Here is a 20,195-nt window from a genome sequence, read left to right on the forward strand (position 1 = left end):
AACCATGCAACACTACCTTGCTTCACCTACTCAACATATGGGTTGCCCTATATAAACGGTTAATAGTCAGGCTATTATTATTAATGGAAATCATTAGTATCAATAATCATGCTTTGGGATTTTGATATTTATATTTTGGTAATTTATTATTTACTATAAATATATTTATTCTATAAAATGTTTAATTAAGAATTTATTTAAATTATTTTTTCTTTATTTATTATTAAATTATTTTATTTAATAAATTTATTCTGTTTTGACAAATTTTTCTCTAATATGTAATGTGTATAAAATATAGGGAGATTTAGGAGCTATAGATGAAAAATATGATATTGCTATTTCAACAGCTTGTGGACCCCTTGATAACATTGTTACTGATACAATGACAACTGCACAAAAGTGTGTAGATTATTTGAAGAGAAATAATGTTGGTGTAGCAACATTCATTGCTCTTGACAAGGTAAATATATATTTATAAACATTTACTATATATTTTACTATTTATATATTTATATTACTATTGTGAGTAGCAGGGGGTCACTGGGTCGAACCCTAATGACCGCTTAATCTGCACGGGTCGGGAAGACCCGCTCTCGGTTGTCGGATGGCATAGGAGGGCTAAAAATATGAGTGGGGAGGAGTCGGAAGTCGTAATGATCAGGTGTCCAATTGATTACACGGGTTTAAATTAACGAACACATTTAATAAACAACTAAGAAAATTTACACAAAGATATTAAATACAACATACGCGTATCAAGATATAAATAGGTATTCTAAAATCTATTCTAACCTAACGCTAAAATCCGAGAGAGAGCTCACGTTAGAGAGAGATAAATAATAATGGCAAGGGTTTACCTCGAAGGCAACGTTCTCCAATTATAGGGCGTTAATAAAACACTCTGTGATCGTCGCCTTGTTTTCTGAGGTTCCTTTGAAGGTTATGTGGAGCGATGTCCTTCTACGGTGTATGCTCCGTCGCTCCTAATCTGTAGAAAGTTCTTCCTGGTGAAGTTCGCTCGGAGGTTTCTTCTGTTAACCTCTTCGAGGAGTAATTCCGTCGTATATGGAGAGAATAGAAAAATATTCAAAGTTTTTACCTTTGCATGGAGCGGCGATTATGAGCTTCGTAGATCCTGAGAGTGCTGGCAGATCTTGCGTCGATGTTTCTTCCCCGACGATCGCTCTTGAGGTTTGCAGAGGGGTTTCTTCGGCTTAAGCACCCTGGCTCAGCGCCGAGTAGAAAATCCGACCCCTTTATATACTCTTTAGCGTGGGAAAATCTGCTACTCTTTTGACAGTTCTCCAGATTTATGACAGTCTCCCCCGTCGTGGGTGACGACAATGCAGACATCGCTTGACCAATTAATGTTAAATTCGTCATCACCTAGGGAGATGACTTACCATTTTAGGTAATGTTTCTCATCGTACAGATGACCTTTTTAGGAAATCTTCTATACTATATCCGCACCCTGCGGTTCTCCGGGGAGCTTCCGCGGTTGACCTAGACGACTTCGTCCTTCAAGGTCAGTTAATTGCGTTGTTTCTAACTTTGTCCGGGGACTATTCCTCGGGCAACGGGGTGAAAATGGGAGAAATAATCGGAAATAACGGAAAGGGGAAAAGTCTATTCGACTTTTTATTCTTCAAAATCCTTATATGACATCCAGATTCTCACACTATATTCAGGGTTTACACAGACCTGGAAAATCAGAGAATAAGTTTTTTAGCAGAAAATGTCAGGGAAAATTGCAGAATCCACAAATACCACAGAATTCTTCTGTTGCTCTTGCTCTTTTTTGATCTGAATATGTCTTTAAATTAAGTTTGTTATGGGGATCTACGAAAACTGGATCAACAAAAAAAAAAAAGGCAAGATTTATTGCAGTTATATCTTGTAAACTATAAATGATGATTTAAATTTTATTGGACAGAAGGTTTATGTCCATATTTAAAATGGTTGGGAGTAGGGGTGTGCAGGGGAGGGGCAGTTGTTAGAGGGTTAGTAGGGTTAAAGTCTGGTTTTCAAAAAATAAAATAAAATAAAATAAACCATCAACAATGACTCACTTTTCCACCAAAACTCCATTGTTTCCATTATAAGTTTCAGGGAGGGATGGGAAGAAATGTAATGACCTTGAATGGGTCTTTGCTAGACCAAAAATAGCATGTGATAAGTGATTTCTTCCTTTGGCAGAATGTGTGATTTATTCTGTTTAAATTATTTCCCACCACCTTGCTTTAAGAAAATTTGATTTTATGATGCAACATGAGTCTTTTTCTTATTTAAATAAAATTATGAAATTTTTTATATGTTGTAGAAATGATGTAGCTAATTACATAATCAATTTTATGTGATTTTTTTTTAAGTAAATAAAGTTTTTTTTAATAAAAATTTTATAATTGTGTGCAAAATGGGTTTTTAAGACTTGACCAAATATTGCATATTGGAAAGGGGAATTGCAAAGACCTTAATAGGTCAGGGAATGATGTCATAACTGGTCAGAAAAAGTCAGAATGTGGAAGAACCACATAAGGAATTATGTACAGACCCTGTATATTTACCAAATCTTATATGATAATGTTTATAAATCTTTACTTGGTCTGTTTGCAACATAAAATCTTCATTTATTTTCTGCTTTGTTGGTTTTTACTTATTTATTTTAATGTACATGAACATCTGATAAGTTTTTTTTTTAATAAAAAAAGGATGATCATATAATTGACAAACTTTCTGTTTGAATGAATTGATACTAAGTAAGACAAAGTAAGATATATAGAAATAAATAAAATATCTTTACTATTTTTATAAAAGTAATGTACTCAGTCCTGCCACAACACAGAAATTTGCATTTGTCAGAGAACTGGGTATGTAAATGAATTGCATTTAGGTGTGTGTACATGCCAACATTTAAATGCGATTTCCAGCACATAATAAACACAGATTTACTGCTCAAACGTTTTCAGCCAAGCAGTAAATTTGTGTTTATTATGTGCTGGAAATTGCATTTAGGTGTGTTATTTAATTATAAAGTTCCAATTTATCAGTGTACTGTTTTTTGGTGTACATGATTTTTATGGACATACCAAATATTGGAGAAACAAACATGACTATAGTTAGTTAGACAAGAAAGGAAATTATATTGCATTTGAGGTTGAATGTAAACTTCACAGTCATATAGATGTATAATAAATCAGAACTATGGGATGTTTTATCGAATAACAGTAATCAGGCTTTCCTGGTTACAATTGAGGCAATAAATGTAATTTTAGAGAGACATGGGAAAACTTTGCTGGACAGAAGGGTTAGTCTTGTATAACCCTGTATACTTTTTGGTGACTGTTTGGGGATCCAATTGGATAAGGGATAAGAATGAATTGACTGTTTATCAATGAGCATTTGAAGGAAGTGTTTGGAGAGGATCTTGAAGAAAATTGAGAGGTTTGAATAACCAAGCTCAGACTTTGTGAGTCTGTCCATTATCACTAGTTCTTAAAGTCTGTTATATAAGTATAAGAACACCATCAATTTTGAAAAAACACAAAATTTTGTGTTTTTTCAAAATTTATTTTGAAATGATTGCTGGAAATATTATTAATTATTTGTATCATTATTTTGATTATTTTATCAGGTTTTTTTACACATTTTGTAAAGTAACATGAATTTTTTTTTACAAATATTAATGTTTTGATGTATTACAAAAGTATAGGTACTGTACACTTTCTAAAATTATATAAAAATAATTTTTAAATACATTTTAAACACTTTTAATATTTGGTTTCACCCCCTTTGTCTAGTTATTTGAAAAATTCTGTTAGGCATGAAGTTTATTAATTTTTTAAATTGTTTATCCTTAATTTCATCCCACACATCCATTATTGCAATTTTCAATTGATTTACAGATTCATATTATTTTCTATTTTGATAAACAATGGCTGCAAAATCCCCTATAAATTTTCAATGGGATTTAAATCTGGTCTATGTGAAGGCCAGTCAATTACATCAATATATTTTTTTTTAAACCAATTTTTAGTTGATATTGAAGCATGAATGAGAGTATTATCTTGTTGAAACTTCCATTTATGAGCTCCAATTAATGCACCAAATGTAATCAATTATTTATTATATATTATACAATAATTCTTGATACTTTTCTGAGTTCATATTTTTGTCAGCAAATACTAAATCAGTTTTACCTCCTCTTCCAAAACCACCCCAAATCATTATAGATACACCTCCTTGTTGTCAGCTTATTTTGACTCTGCTTTCTTTTCTTAAATCATGCCAGTAAGATGAAAACCCATCAGGGCAATCTAAATTAAAATTCTCATCACTAAACATTATTTTTTGCCATTCTTCAGTCCATCCCGTCTTGTCTTTAACCCAGTTTCAACGTCATTTTTAAATAATTTACGTTGTCATTGTTTTTTAAAGTTCTCCAAACAGTCACATGAGATACATCTACTAGTAATTCAGCAGCAGCTTGTCTTGTTTACATGTACATGTTTTTATTAGTTATAAGCTTCAAAACTTGTCTCTCATTTTTTGGATGTTAAATATTTAGGCCTTCCTGACTTCCTTTTTTTCCTGTAATTTTCACCTTGTTACAAAACATTTAGGATAGCATTCATACATCTATTTACAGCTGCAACAATTTGCCTCACAGACTTACCTGAACCACTCAAATAATAAATTTTACATATTTCTTGCTCCTGAAGTACAGTTCCATGAGGCATTGTTGAAAATGTTTATATAACATTAAATAAAACATTCAAAAAAGCCACCAGGGCATTTAAAAATGATGACATTTATTGTAGTGGTGATATTTTTAATTATTATGATAAATTAATTTTTAAGAGACTTTAAGTGGTGTACCTATACTTTTGTGACACATCAAAAAATGAATATTTGTGAAAAAAAAATTTATGCTGCTTTATGAAATGTAAAAAACCTGATAAAATAATTAAAATAATGATAAAAAAATAATTAATAATATTTCCAGTAATTATTTCAAAATAAATTTTAAAAAAACACAAAGTTTATAGTGTTTCTATACTTTTGTAACAGACTGTATTGGTCTTTCCCTAGTAGTCTTTGCCAGTCCTTTTCATTTCTGTTGTAAAATGTAATTTGGGATAAAAAAAAAGGGGGATAAGTTATCTATATACCCAAAGAGATATCTTTGATTGAAAAACAGCATTTCTACTTTAGAACTCGGATCATCTAGTCCTCTTGATAATTAATGTCAATTAATGAATCCAATCCTGTGATGTGTATCAATTAGATTTAACCAGAATAAATTAAACCTAGTTTTAAAGGAAAAAAAAGTTGATGTGTCTCTTTTCTGGAATAGTCATGCATTTACTTCTGGAAAAGCAAAAATCTCCATATGTGACCCAAGTTTGCCAGTTCTCTGTAAAACTGACTGGTGACATTTTGACAAATGAATGAATCTCATCTTGGTAATTTTGACTCATATTTTAATTTTCCATTTTTTTATATATGAGGGTTATAGAGTGGTGACAATATGCCTTTATGTGACAAAATATATATTGTAGGCTCTACATTCCTTTACATTTTTTCAGTATAACCTCTTGGCATATTTACAGCCTTCTTCCAAATATTTGGAAGGTGTTGGAAGGAACAGTAACAGAGCTGTGTTTGTTGATGTCTGCATGTGAGTCCCTACTTCTTGGATGATCTTGTCTTGAATGGGATATGAAAATGTATTCTTCTAAGTGGGTCTTTCAGCTGTTTGGAAATCAGAGTTACAGGGACTCATGTTTTAACAACACCAAACGATCGCCTAATTATCGGGCTATAATATGGCTATTTTAAATGATTGGAACTAAGTAATTTGACAATTAGAGGTAGGCGTTAGGCGCCATCTTGTCAAATTACTTAGTTCCAATCATTTAAAATAGCCATATTATAGCCCGATAATTAGGCGATCGTTTGGTGTTGTTATTATCTACTCGGGCTGTGAGTTGATGTTTATATATATATATGACTCATGTTTTACAGATGTTTGAGAACCTCCCATTGGCACCATGGTAACAAATATCTTACAGGAGCAGCAGAGGATGTTGAACATTGTCATGCAAAACAGTGGGTGGATATGTTCTGAAATGCTGCCATTTCCTTCACAGAACAGAAAGATGATAATGATAAGGGAAATGTTGGTAATATGCAGTATTAACAGCTTTGCTGTGAGGAACTGTATGATACTTTGGACATCATATGCCACTATCAGCATCACTTTCATGTTTCCAGATTTTTGGCTCAAGTTTGGCTGAGGAGAAGTTAGGTGCCGCCATTCATTGAATTGTTGTTTCAATTCTGGTTTGTACACCCTTTCACATGTTTGATCCAATGCAGTTATCCTCTCAAAGAATGTACAATCTTCTTGGCTGTAATCTTCCAAATGTTTGTTTGAAGCACATATCAGTGCCATTTTCTCACCACACTGATGCAATGAGGCACCCATTATGCTGAATTTTGCAGTACCCAAGTATGTCTTTTAACACATGTAACACTATGGTTTGACTTTTTCCTGCCTCTGCAGCTAACTTTCTCACTGACTGTTGACATTGACATATTATGTCCATTGTTAATTCAATCAACTGAATGTTAATACATTCAATATGAGGACGACCAGAATGTGCTGCATTTCTCACACACGGTTTGACCAGCTGTTGCTTTGTATAAGTTAATACTTGTAGATTCATATATCTCAAAATTAAGTATTAGAACTGTCACTGTTGATAGTTATAGAAACTTTGAGGAAAGTTCTTGATTATGGCCAAACAATCTGTCAGATTTCATTGAGCTAAATTATTTATCCCAATGTAATCAGGCAGATCATTTGGCCTTAATTGAAAATTGTATTACTATATAAAAATGCTAATTTTTATGTATCATAATCAACTGGTAATGTTTCAGGAATATGAGACATAATAATTTGAAGTCTTCAAAAGTTCAAATTTGTACTCATTTTTGATGATGCATAAAAATTATATAATCAGAATTTTTTTGTTTACTGTTTCAAATATCCTGTAGTCTCTAAAATTTTCTAAACCATGTCCTTCTGCTATTAGATACTTTACTGTTAAATAACTTTGTATATATGTCACTGTATTTTCTCTTCATTATGATCTTTACTTATCTAGATTTTTTTCTTGGTATTAGCAAATATACCAGAAGCATTAGTTATTGAAAATATAATTATAATTGCTATAAATATCTGTTAGAAAAATTTTTATCATGTGGCAGAAGAATTTTTATAATTTCATTGACATTTGTAATATTTAAATATATTTTATTATAGATGGATAGATGGATTCCCTATACAAAACAGAGAATCCAAACGTAAGTTTTTAAATAAGACTGTTGATAACTTTTTGTTTTTAAAATTTAATATATTAGAATAAATTTTCATGTTATGTTTAATATTTATATTATAGACCTGAAAATGTTCCTCGACTTTTTGATTTAATAAGAGTGAGGAATGAAAAGGTGTTACCTGCATTTTATTTTGCATTGAGAGATACTCTTGTAGCAAAGGATTTGGAACAAGCAACCCGTATTGGTCTTCAAGGGAGAACGAGATTTCGTGTGGTTACTCTTAAAGGAGAACTCATTGACTTAGCAGGTTATTTTTAACTATACTTTTGTTTAAAAGTGTCATTGCATTATTTATATAATATCAATAATTATATAAATTTTCAGGTACTATGAGTGGTGGTGGGAAAGCATCGAAAGGCAGAATGGGTAAAGCTATTGTTAGTGACATAAATCCGGAAGAGATTGAAGTTATGTCAAAACATATTGATCAACTTATGGATACACTTGCCAAGTTAAAAGAAAAAAAAGATACTACAGAGGAATTTATTGATCAGATGAAAAAAGAATATAACAGTTTGACACATTTATCTCAAAAATTATCAGTTGAAATTCAGGTATTATAATTATAATTACTATTAATATTATTTTGGTTATATAAGTACAAAGCTTTAAACATGCGGATGCAATATTAAAAGCAATAATAATGCTCTTGATAGAATAAGATAATTATGTTATGTGTTAGATGATGATTGTGGATATATGTTACATTGAAAAAAAAAAAACACTAAAATTGCAAAGATTTGAACCTATATCATGTTGTTCCAGTGCCTAGTGTCTTATCCATTTGGCTATTGCCATTTTGAGGAAACGTGAAACTTTCAATGACATAAGCTAAACACTCAGTTTTTGGAAACACTTGAGAAGTGGATTTTATTATTTGGACAAGAAGCAGTTTGTGTTTAGGACTACATGCTCACCAAGTTTCATTAGAATCAAAGACCTGAACATTTGACCCTCTCCTTGTAAGTGAAAGAGTTTGCTGCAAGGATGTGCCATTTTTCTAATGCAGTGCTATACTATTGCACTTTATATGGACTCTGATGAAGAAACTCTTCTCCTTGCTCTTCTATGATGTCGTTGTTCTGATAGATGACATACAGTATGTGGATATACAGTAGAGCATCAATTATCCAAATTAGTTGGGGACTGAGGTTGTTCGGATAACCGATTATGTATGAAAAAATACATTAACCTATCCCATGTTGAAATTTGTTCAAATGCTGGCACATCCTTAAGTACCCTCTCATGGTCACGTCAGTGCTGCCAGCTAAAACATGCACACCAACAAAAATAATACAGTGGAACCCCGGTTAACGAACTTAATCCGTTCTGCGACTCCGTTCATTAACTGAATTGTTCGTTAACCGAAGCAATTTTTCCCATAGAAATTAATGCAAATGCAATTAATTCGTTCTAGTCTCCGAAATTTTTGTCATTTTATTTGAAATATACAGTAATTTTGAATCAAGGTTGCTTGTTGTTCTCTATTATATGTGTTTGGTTAGCACAATGTTGCTGTTGAGAACGTATCATACAGGAACACTTTAAGAGGAAAAAGGTTGCTTTATTGACTTGGACAGATATGCATTTCAGGCTTAATGCCCCTCTTCAGTCCTATTATTATTACATAATTATCAAATTGGTTACAGGTATCAAAATTTACAGAATTCATTTAAAAAATTAGTATACGCGTACAGTGATTTATATGATAAAATACAATTACCTGAGATAGTGACCATTAAGCTGGTATTACACATAAGATATATATACACATATTTAAACACGGGAGGAGGAATGAGCAAATAGTGCTATCAGATCAATATACATGCACCTGAGGATAGTATAATGTGTGTTAAAATAAAAAGTGGNCGCATTGTCGTTTTCTATTGTCACTATGACTTTTTTCTTTCTTTGATACCATATTGATTAAATATATAAATCACAAAACTGAAAAAAAGAAATATAGGACAAACACTCGGAAAAGCAATGCTTAACTCGCGCATGCGTAACACCAACTAAAATTTGACACAATATACCGTTACGTTCGTTATCCAAATTTTGTTCGTTATGAGACAAAATTTTTGCAAAATAAAAGTTAGTTAACCGATTTGGTCGTTAACCAGGACGTTCGTTAACCGGGATTCCACTGTATTGGAGTATCTCAAGACATAGTCAAAGATTGCAGTGCCACAGCACTAACTAATGGAAATTTAAATTTGCCAACTGAAAAGCCTTTGGTTAATTGACATTTCAGTTGATCGACTTTCGGATAATCAATATATTGTATTCAATAATGTCTGAATGTTTGATGATTGAACAGTACTATGCAATATAGCTAGCTGGTTGTTCAAATTTTTTGATAATAAATTTATTTGTATTATTGTCATTGTCAATTTAACAAAATTTGCCCATGAATCCAATCTGGTCTGTCAGGGTATGAATGAAAAAATATCATAACACATGCTCTGCACAAGCCAAATTATAATAGCCAACTGGTAGCTTTGTTTGGTCACTGAAAGTGATTTATGTGAAAAGTTCCATGCCACAAGTGGTAGGGATCTACATCTCTCTTCTACAGATGCATCCAATAATGTTATGTGAAAGCATACTTTCAAAATACAAGGAAATATCTCAATGTGAAGATGAATGGATGTGATTGAATGGTATCATTCAGCAGCATGACAGTAGCCTGTCTGATATACAGAGGGTACACCATCTTGCATAAATATTGAGGTGTTCAGACTTGAAGTTTATGCTGTCCTGAGTTTGCATTTTCTAATTCCTTTTAAACCAGAAAATTTTTCAAAAATGTTTGGTTGAAAAATATTGTCAATATAGTTTATTCTTTATAATGTAGGAAGAAATATTTAAATCATAGATTATATTAATATCTGATATATTATAAAAAATATAGTTGTGATATTATTAAAAATGATAAAATGTAGATTAATATGAATATATTTTTATTCACAAAAATGCATAATATGCTTTGATATACATAATATTTTTATTGTATTTAAGAAGCAATTATTGATTTAAATACAGGCTCTAAGTGAACAACAATCTTCTTTATCTCAACAATTAAAAGAACAAAAAGAAAAATTATTAGTTGTAGCTCCTGATAAAAAGAAAGTGAAGATGATGGAATCTACATTAGCAGAAGCAGAGAAAGGTACTTTTGAAAATAAATAAGTTTTTATTTTGCATTTTTTATGCTAACAAGATTTAAAATCTTGTAAATACAAGGTGTGGCAGAAAAGTAATGAGATTGTATGATCACTGAGAGTGATCTGGCAACACTCCGGACTTCCCTTTCACATAGCTTGTATGTCTGTCCCTCCTAGATGCTCAGTAACAGTTTCAACCTCGTGCGGTAACTATGTGATCCTTGAGAGTATGATAAGTAAAGTATTGTTTTCGTATTGCGTTACCGAAAATGGAATAGTGAAATTTGTAGCAACGGTATTCTATCAAATTTTGTGTTAAGCTTCGTGAACTCGCGAGTTTGACCTACAAAAAGTTGCAACAAGCGTATGAGGAACATTCCATATCATGAGCACAAGTTTTTTGGTGGTACAAAGCATTTTTTTGGAGGGCCTAAAAGCAGTAGAAGATGAACCTCACTCAGGGAGGCATTCAACATCGAGAACTGTGAAAGTGTGGAATGAGTGAGGGCTCCTTGAAAGATCAGAAAAAGGGTGCTTTGAGTCAGACGGGACACTTGGATGCTCCATCATGACAACTCCTCCTGTCACACGGCCATCTCCATCAACCAGTTTTTGACAGAAAAAGAAATTTCTGTGGTTCCCCAGGCCCCCTATTTGTCTGATCTCAGTCCATGTGACTTGTTTTCATTCCCCAAGATCAAAATCCATTTGAAAGGCTGTCATCTTCGTACTGCCGATAATATCCAAAGGAGCGTAAGTGCATTGTTGCAGGCAATTCTAATTGAAGCCTTCCAGCACTACTACGAAAACTGGCAACAATGCCTCCGCCGATATATAGTTGCCCAAGGGATTTTGAAGGGGATAACATTAATGTATAAAAATAAAATAATAAAGTAAAATTGTTACAAAAAAAAATTAGTCTCATTACTTTTCTGCCACACCTTGTATATTTTAAATATACACTTACTTACAACAAAAGTTAAATATTTAAAATATTTTTGATTATTTGTGAAGAATTGTTATTAATTTTTTGTTTTCTGATAGTATTAATACATTTCCCATACAATGAAAAATTATTAATAGTATAAATTGTATGCTGATAGCAAAATAGATATTTAAATCTTGCAATAAATCCACCGATATTAATTACTATCTAAAAAATGAAGTTTTACTTAGATTCAGAAAAATTATGATAATTTTTAACTATGTTTCTTCTGATTCTATGTCACGACTTGGTGCATTTATAGACACTTGGCAAATAATTCCATCACCTACATTTACTTCTTACAGAAACGCGTTTCGGGCTTTCGCCCCTCTTCAGTCTGTTACGTCGATAGTTGTGACTTGTGTGTCCGTACTTCCCGCTCCCTTCCCCTCCCCTCTTTTTTCCCGACTTGANTGCATTTTCTAATTCCTTTTAAACCAGAAAATTTTTCAAAAATGTTTGGTTGAAAAATATTGTCAATATAGTTTATTCTTTATAATGTAGGAAGAAATATTTAAATCATAGATTATATTAATATCTGATATATTATAAAAAATATAGTTGTGATATTATTAAAAATGATAAAATGTAGATTAATATGAATATATTTTTATTCACAAAAATGCATAATATGCTTTGATATACATAATATTTTTATTGTATTTAAGAAGCAATTATTGATTTAAATACAGGCTCTAAGTGAACAACAATCTTCTTTATCTCAACAATTAAAAGAACAAAAAGAAAAATTATTAGTTGTAGCTCCTGATAAAAAGAAAGTGAAGATGATGGAATCTACATTAGCAGAAGCAGAGAAAGGTACTTTTGAAAATAAATAAGTTTTTATTTTGCATTTTTTATGCTAACAAGATTTAAAATCTTGTAAATACAAGGTGTGGCAGAAAAGTAATGAGATTGTATGATCACTGAGAGTGATCTGGCAACACTCCGGACTTCCCTTTCACATAGCTTGTATGTCTGTCCCTCCTAGATGCTCAGTAACAGTTTCAACCTCGTGCGGTAACTATGTGATCCTTGAGAGTATGATAAGTAAAGTATTGTTTTCGTATTGCGTTACCGAAAATGGAATAGTGAAATTTGTAGCAACGGTATTCTATCAAATTTTGTGTTAAGCTTCGTGAACTCGCGAGTTTGACCTACAAAAAGTTGCAACAAGCGTATGAGGAACATTCCATATCATGAGCACAAGTTTTTTGGTGGTACAAAGCATTTTTTTGGAGGGCTTAAAAGCAGTAGAAGATGAACCTCACTCAGGGAGGCATTCAACATCGAGAACTGTGAAAGTGTGGAATGAGTGAGGGCTCCTTGAAAGATCAGAAAAAGGGTGCTTTGAGTCAGACGGGACACTTGGATGCTCCATCATGACAACTCCTCCTGTCACACGGCCATCTCCATCAACCAGTTTTTGACAGAAAAAGAAATTTCTGTGGTTCCCCAGGCCCCCTATTTGTCTGATCTCAGTCCATGTGACTTGTTTTCATTCCCCAAGATCAAAATCCATTTGAAAGGCTGTCATCTTCGTACTGCCGATAATATCCAAAGGAGCGTAAGTGCATTGTTGCAGGCAATTCTAATTGAAGCCTTCCAGCACTACTACGAAAACTGGCAACAATGCCTCCGCCGATATATAGTTGCCCAAGGGATTTTGAAGGGGATAACATTAATGTATAAAAATAAAATAATAAAGTAAAATTGTTACAAAAAAAAATTAGTCTCATTACTTTTCTGCCACACCTTGTATATTTTAAATATACACTTACTTACAACAAAAGTTAAATATTTAAAATATTTTTGATTATTTGTGAAGAATTGTTATTAATTTTTTGTTTTCTGATAGTATTAATACATTTCCCATACAATGAAAAATTATTAATAGTATAAATTGTATGCTGATAGCAAAATAGATATTTAAATCTTGCAATAAATCCACCGATATTAATTACTATCTAAAAAATGAAGTTTTACTTAGATTCAGAAAAATTATGATAATTTTTAACTATATTGAAAATTCAAACATTTGTTTCAAATGTTGAAGAGATATGATATGTACTGTAATTTGTGTAAATACTAAATGTGGATCTTGAAACTATTGATATATAAAATTATTTTTATGCTACAATTGAAATTTTTTACTATTATTGTTATTTACTACTGTAGAGTTAAAATTAAATATGTGAATTACATGCTGAAGTGATAAAACATTTTTTCAACTTCTCTTGATGAATTGATAAAAAACTATTATACTGAAAAGTTGATTTAATTGGAATAGTTTAATAATTTATGAATTACAAAATATGAATTATACACACACACATTATCAGTTATTGAAAATTTTAATGATTAATAAATTGAAATAATTTGATTACATTTTGATAGATCTGAAAAATATCTCCCTTTTAACAAGATTTAACCATACAGTTTATGTATTTTTCAATAAAACATTTTTGGCTGATGTTTATATTTACTTCAATACAATATTTTTAAGGGAGACACAAGAAAAATTTTTCTTAAATTCCAAATATAATGGTAGAATGTCAGAATAACATGTAGATGCTTTGATAAATGTGCTGAATGTCAACAAAAGGAACATGTCTTTCAATGATGCTAGCACTGGGAGAGTTATCACATTGCCTGCTATAACATAAAGCCTAAACATACTTTTGTAGCATCATTAACAATAATCAGTCAGTTCTATAATTTATAGAAGTTTCATTTTTAAAAACATGTTACAATTTATTCAAGTCTCAATTTAAATGTATTATCATTGTTACTCATTAAATATGATTTAGTATACAATTTAAAAGGTAGCAACACAGCAGTAACTTTATTTCAGCTCCTCTTAGAATAAATAAAACATGTATTAAATAAAGATACAGTTTATTATCAAATTTGTTAAACAAACAATATTAGAAAATACAGTCAAACTTCTATATAATGAAGTCACTAAATCCTGAAAAAATTTTGCTATATGGAAATTTCATTATATAGAAATTATACTTTCTGGTAAATAAAGTACAGTAAGACCCCGCTTAACGCTGATTCGATATAACACAGTCTGCTCAAAACCTTAAAAAAAGCTCAAAATTTATACTGATTCAAATTATTGTGGCATTTCGTTAATTCATATATAATATGAATTAACATATATAATGAATTTCCAAACATGAACCAATCGGCAAAAGGCGGCAATTCATCATAGAGCTGTACTTTCCTTAAATCTGTGTTTAGTGCAATTTTGGAAAAAATATAACATCATGGATGCCATAGGCAATATTGACTTCTCTTGGCAAGAATTAACTGATAAATGCATGAACGAAGTATGGAAAAAAGTTATGGCTGAAGTTATTCAAGAATTCTCAATGAGAAGAGTCTATCACTGTATCATTAAGTTGACCAAATTGTTGACCTAATCGATGTAGCAGGACTAGGAGATGTAGACAAGCAGGATATTGAGGAGTTAATGCAGGTTTCTGGTGAGAGCCTTACTGATGATGACCTTCAAGAATTGGCAGAACAAGGAATTCATGTAGAACTGGAAAATAGTGATTCTGAAAATGAAGAACCCAATGAATTTCTCTACAGATTTCCTTAGTAAAAGTTTGGTAATGACAACCAAAATTATTGATCAAATTGTACAGAATGATCCAAATTTTGAAAGGAGACGAGGCATTTTGGATGCGATCTCCTGCTACCAACATTTTCTTAAGGAAAGAAAAAGAAAGCAACAAATGAAACTATGCAACTTTATCACAAAAAACAAGAATTTCAGAAGAGTCAGGATTTTTGTCACAAAAATGAACTTTACATTTCTGTGTGCATATGTTTGTTATTTAACATATATTATTATGCAAATTAATATAAAAATAACTTAAAATTAAAATAAAATCTGTTTATTTTTGGTTGCATGTTCCCCCTTTCCGTATTTACTCTGTTAAAATGATCTCGTTTAATGTTGTTTTGTTTAGTGCTTTGTCGTCTAGGAACATCCCCCTGCATTAAGTGTGGTCTTACTGTATTATTTTAACATAATTTAAATTGATACAAATGTAATATGCAGTAATAATGTAATATAAATGTAATTTTAATTTTTAAGCAAGTTTACATTTATGTATTAAAATACAAGTAGTTTACATTTTCATTTAAAAAATCTTTAATTTTTTGTTGTGCAGAACAATTAAAAAATGATCTCTCTTTGTAATATGCTTCACACTTATTAAGATTATTAAAACTGCTTAATCTACATTGATATAAACACAGGTTCTAGCACATTTTGCTGTATGTCTTGATCATCAGCTAACTGAGAATTGATTAGTGATTTGTTATTATGGTTGATAAACTACTCGCAGGAATTCCAAACTTTGCTGCAATGTCTTTCTTTTTTGAACCTTTAAAAAAATTAATGTGTTGCAGGAAGTTGATCTTCCTGCAACACATTAATTTTTTTAATAATGCTTAAACACTATATTAATAATATAGTTCTTCAAATTCCAGTTGGATGACTTATTAAATAATATAAGATAAAATCTCACTAACCTCAAAAATTTGTCCAACAGTTTACAAAATTAATTTCTAATGTTATTAGTTGCCCACGGGTACACAAATTATCTGCCCACAAGGGTATTTGGACCATTTAGGTCCAAATACCCTTGTGGGCAGATAATCTCTCTTCCGTTTCTTTGCAACTGGTAGCCATGTGACGAGGCAAATTACATGATGGTTTTAAAAGCTAACAACCAGTATCTTTCACACCTGGGTGGCAGTTTCACAGATTGATACCCGAAATTGAGCCTAAATTCAAGCCTAAATTTGAACTCAGTTTGGAATAATTAACTTTTAATGATTGTTAGTCCTTACAAATTAAAAAGAATTTGTTATATAGAAATTTAACTTTGTTATTTAGAAGTAATTTCTTACATATTTTTACCCAAAAGAGCAGTGTACAATGCAAAAATTTGTTATACAGATAAATTCACTGTATAGAAGTTCATAATGTAGAAGTTTGACTGGAATATAATATGTAGTTAGTCATTACAGTTATTACAAAAATATTAAATGTATACCAAAATATTATTGACTTTTTTTAGTCTTGCAAGTTATTAAAATTAAAATAATCAATATTCAAACAATTCCAAACTGAAACACAATAAAAAATGTTTTATTGTCCAATTTAAGTTTCGGTAAAACATATTATTTGTTTATTTTTTGATTTTGTTAAACTTTATGGCTTTCAATCATAATAGTAACTAATTATGTATATTATACTCTTGTGTATTCTGAAGGTTTTTTAGTTAATTTACTCAAGTTATAAATTATAGCACTCTATAATAATTTAAACCAATATGGTAAAACCTAAGCAAATCAGAATTGCATATTAATGCATATTTTTTCAGTTTTGTAGTTTTCTATTTTGAATAGTTTTTTTTCCTAACATAGGAAATTGCTCCATTCTGAAGAATTTTTTCTGTTTAGGCAGGTTTTTGTAATTTATTTTTAAATGTTAATATTTTTTATTGTAACTACAAATCTAAATTCAGTTATAATAAATAAGTATTCTTGATTTATGAATATAAAGTTTTTTAGATTTTTATTCTTTCAGATTAATATTTTTGTACATAAGTATATTAAAAATATTAATGAATAAAAAAACAGTAGCAGATATTATATAATGTTTTGTTATTGAATAACTGAAAGAATATTTTTAAAATCACTGCATTATCAATGAATTCTTTAAATTCAAATTTTATACCTTCTCAAAAATAAACTGTAATTTCATTTGATAATTTTAAAATATTTAAAATAATATAAAATAGAAAAAAAATGTTACATGTAACTAGAGTTTTTTGTAATTCCAGAAAAATTAAGGCTTTATTATATTAACTAGCTTTTGCCCGCGGCTTCGCTCGCGTTAAGAAGTATTATTATTAATTAGGTATAGTTTTTGCGGCTTTACTTTCGTTTAGCGTGTGTAAAAAATTAGGGCCTACAAAACTTCTTTGTACAACTATGTACAAAGGGTACAATATAATCCCCGCAAAAACTATACCTAATTAACCCCCGTCAAATATAATCCGCTAGAAATATTTAGGTATAGTATGTACTATTAGATACGGCGGCCACTCATCATCGGGTATATGTAACTCAGTGAAAACACAACGATAGCGCGTTTTAAAATACTACTAACGCCATCTATTGTCAACATTTAGAACTAAAAATTATTTTGTTCGTCTTAATTTATTCGTTCCATTAGGTACTGATAGGTTCAAACTAATACATTTACATCCCCCATGGGGGTTGAATTTATCAAAATCCTATTTAAGCGGACGTCTTCATCATAGTAGCTCCAATCTTTAATTTCAGTTCAATCAGTCGAAAATCTAAGAAGATTTATACAAACTTTCATCCCCTATTTTATCCCCTTAGGGGTGGAATTTATCAAAATCCTTTCTTAGGGGATGCCTACGTCATAGTAGCTTTATGCATGCAAAGTCTCAGCCCGATCGGTTTAAAATTGACAAAGTTTCATACAAACTTTCATCCCCTATTTTATCCCCTTGGGGGTAGAATTGATCAAAATCCTTTCTTAGCGGATGCCTACGTCATAACATCTACCTGCATGCCAAATTTCAGCCCGATCCGTCCAGTGGTTTGGGCTGTGCGTTGATAGATCACTATGTCAGTCACCTTTGAGTTTTATATATATAGATTTTTTTGTTAATTATGAAAAGATTAAAATTTTTTTTATAATTTATAATTATAAATTTGTAATGGTTAAATAGAATTATATTTAGTCAGTTTTCAAAAGTCATACATACATTTAAATTAAACTGTTTGTATTATTTGAAGAGCATTGTGTAGTATAGAAATAATTGAAAGTCTACAAGTAACACCAGGTGATTTACTCAGGATTGAACACTTACTTTGTTCGGTACCTCGATTACATACTTGCATTTGAGTAACGCGTAATGTAAAACCTATCTTGATTGACTGCTTTTTGAGATCCGGAATTTTAGTAACGAAAATCACGCTCTTTATTAACTAAAATTTTAATTACTTTACTTTCGTTTATGTAACGAATTGGAGAAAAAACCAATCTTAGCTGGGACTGTGTAAACATTCCTGTCATAACTATCAACATCTATTGTTCTCTGCAGAACTTGCAGCTCATCTTGCAGAAAAGTTTACAGTTAACATCCAACTTTCGTCACTTGTTTTAGATCCCTGGAACACCTATAACCTTTAACTCACGAACATCCGATCACGTGGTGGAAATTTCCCACAAAAACCTATAAAAGACAGTTCTTACCCCCTCTCGTGGAGTCTCTTAACAAACGCCGGACCGACGACATCGCGCCGATTCTCCGAACCCGCCGAATTCCGATCTACAATCGACAAGAACAGATTACCGCCAAAGTCACGAACTTTTTATAATTGTGCTCCTGTGGATATAAGACAACTTTATTTGAACATTTAAGTGCCTCCACGGATTAGATCGGCAAAAGGGACATTCAAAGAGGTATGAAAAGCGGAAACTCTCTCTCTCGGAAAAAATAAGCGGTATAGAAACGCTATTTGTGTAGTTTTTGTCCATTTTGCTTCTTTAATAAATAGTTGTTATATTGTTTAAATATGGTAGGCTCCTTTACTCGATCACACCCTTCACCTTATCGTCGACCCCAAGCAACTCTCCCTCCACTCGCCTGACGTATCATCCTGACTAGTGACAGAGGCGGGCAACTTCTGACCTCCCCTCTGGTTCACAGCTTTATCATGAAATAAAGAATTGTTCCATTTATGTTTTATGCTCATTTTTTTTATTTTATATAGGGATCAGTCTTGAGTGAATCACCCTGCAGAAAAAAGTACTTTTTCGGTTTAAAAATATAACGTATTAACTGGAATAATCTGCATATTTATGCAATTAGTGATACAATTTTTTAATATATTGGTTTATAAAAGGGAGAAAACTTTACTAATTTAATTTATTACATATTTAATGAATTTATGAGTATAATACAATAACAATCAGTATCATCTTGCTATTTTGTAGCATTCAATATGGCAGCATTCAGTTTACAAGTTCATGTAGTATTAAAAGATGAAAATATGAAGGGAAAAAATTAATTATTTGTGTATCTGATAAATTATCTGCAATTTGTAGTAATGTATTTTGTAATGAATTAACTTACTAATTAATATCATGTTATTGGTGTAATTCCAACAATTTCTCTGCACTTCATCTGCTCAGAGACTGTACTGCTTTGAAAAACTATCATAAAAAATTTCAAACTCTAAACATATTTTCTTCAAACAATGAATCTGATTATAGATCCAAGTTGGGCAATTTATCAAAAATGAATATGTACAAAATTGCTAATTTCTTTAATCAAATCATTAATGATTTGAATATCCATTATATGAAATAACTATATGTTCAATTAATCCATTACTTTTATATAGATATATATAATTAATTAACTAATTTAATTGTATTTATTTACTATTTATGTTTTTGTATTTAAATCAATTTCTTTTGTAACAAGGATCCCTTATTATGAATAAAGATTATTATTATATTATATATATTATATTAACTTACTAATTAAATGAAAGTCAGACTT

The 20,195-nt window shown here is 30.9% G+C and overlaps 1 protein-coding gene across 1 annotated transcript in view; it reads left to right on the forward strand.

The window, feature by feature from the left end:
• Window positions 1-20,195, forward strand: part of LOC111636484 (structural maintenance of chromosomes protein 4-like) — a 116,718-nt gene that overhangs the window by 66,607 nt on the left and 29,916 nt on the right. Inside the window, exons 14-20 of the mRNA XM_023381744.1 lie at window positions 299-460; window positions 7,328-7,368; window positions 7,464-7,651; window positions 7,729-7,958; window positions 10,450-10,576; window positions 10,628-10,674; window positions 12,249-12,375. Coding sequence (XP_023237512.1) covers window positions 299-460; window positions 7,328-7,368; window positions 7,464-7,651; window positions 7,729-7,958; window positions 10,450-10,576; window positions 10,628-10,674; window positions 12,249-12,375 — 922 coding nt within the window. The remainder of the gene's footprint in view (window positions 1-298; window positions 461-7,327; window positions 7,369-7,463; window positions 7,652-7,728; window positions 7,959-10,449; window positions 10,577-10,627; window positions 10,675-12,248; window positions 12,376-20,195) is intronic.

This window comes from Centruroides sculpturatus, unplaced genomic scaffold (assembly GCF_000671375.1).
Source record: "Centruroides sculpturatus isolate CEXI.00-Female unplaced genomic scaffold, Cexi_2.0 scaffold1044, whole genome shotgun sequence".
Lineage (NCBI taxonomy): Eukaryota > Metazoa > Arthropoda > Arachnida > Scorpiones > Buthidae > Centruroides > Centruroides sculpturatus.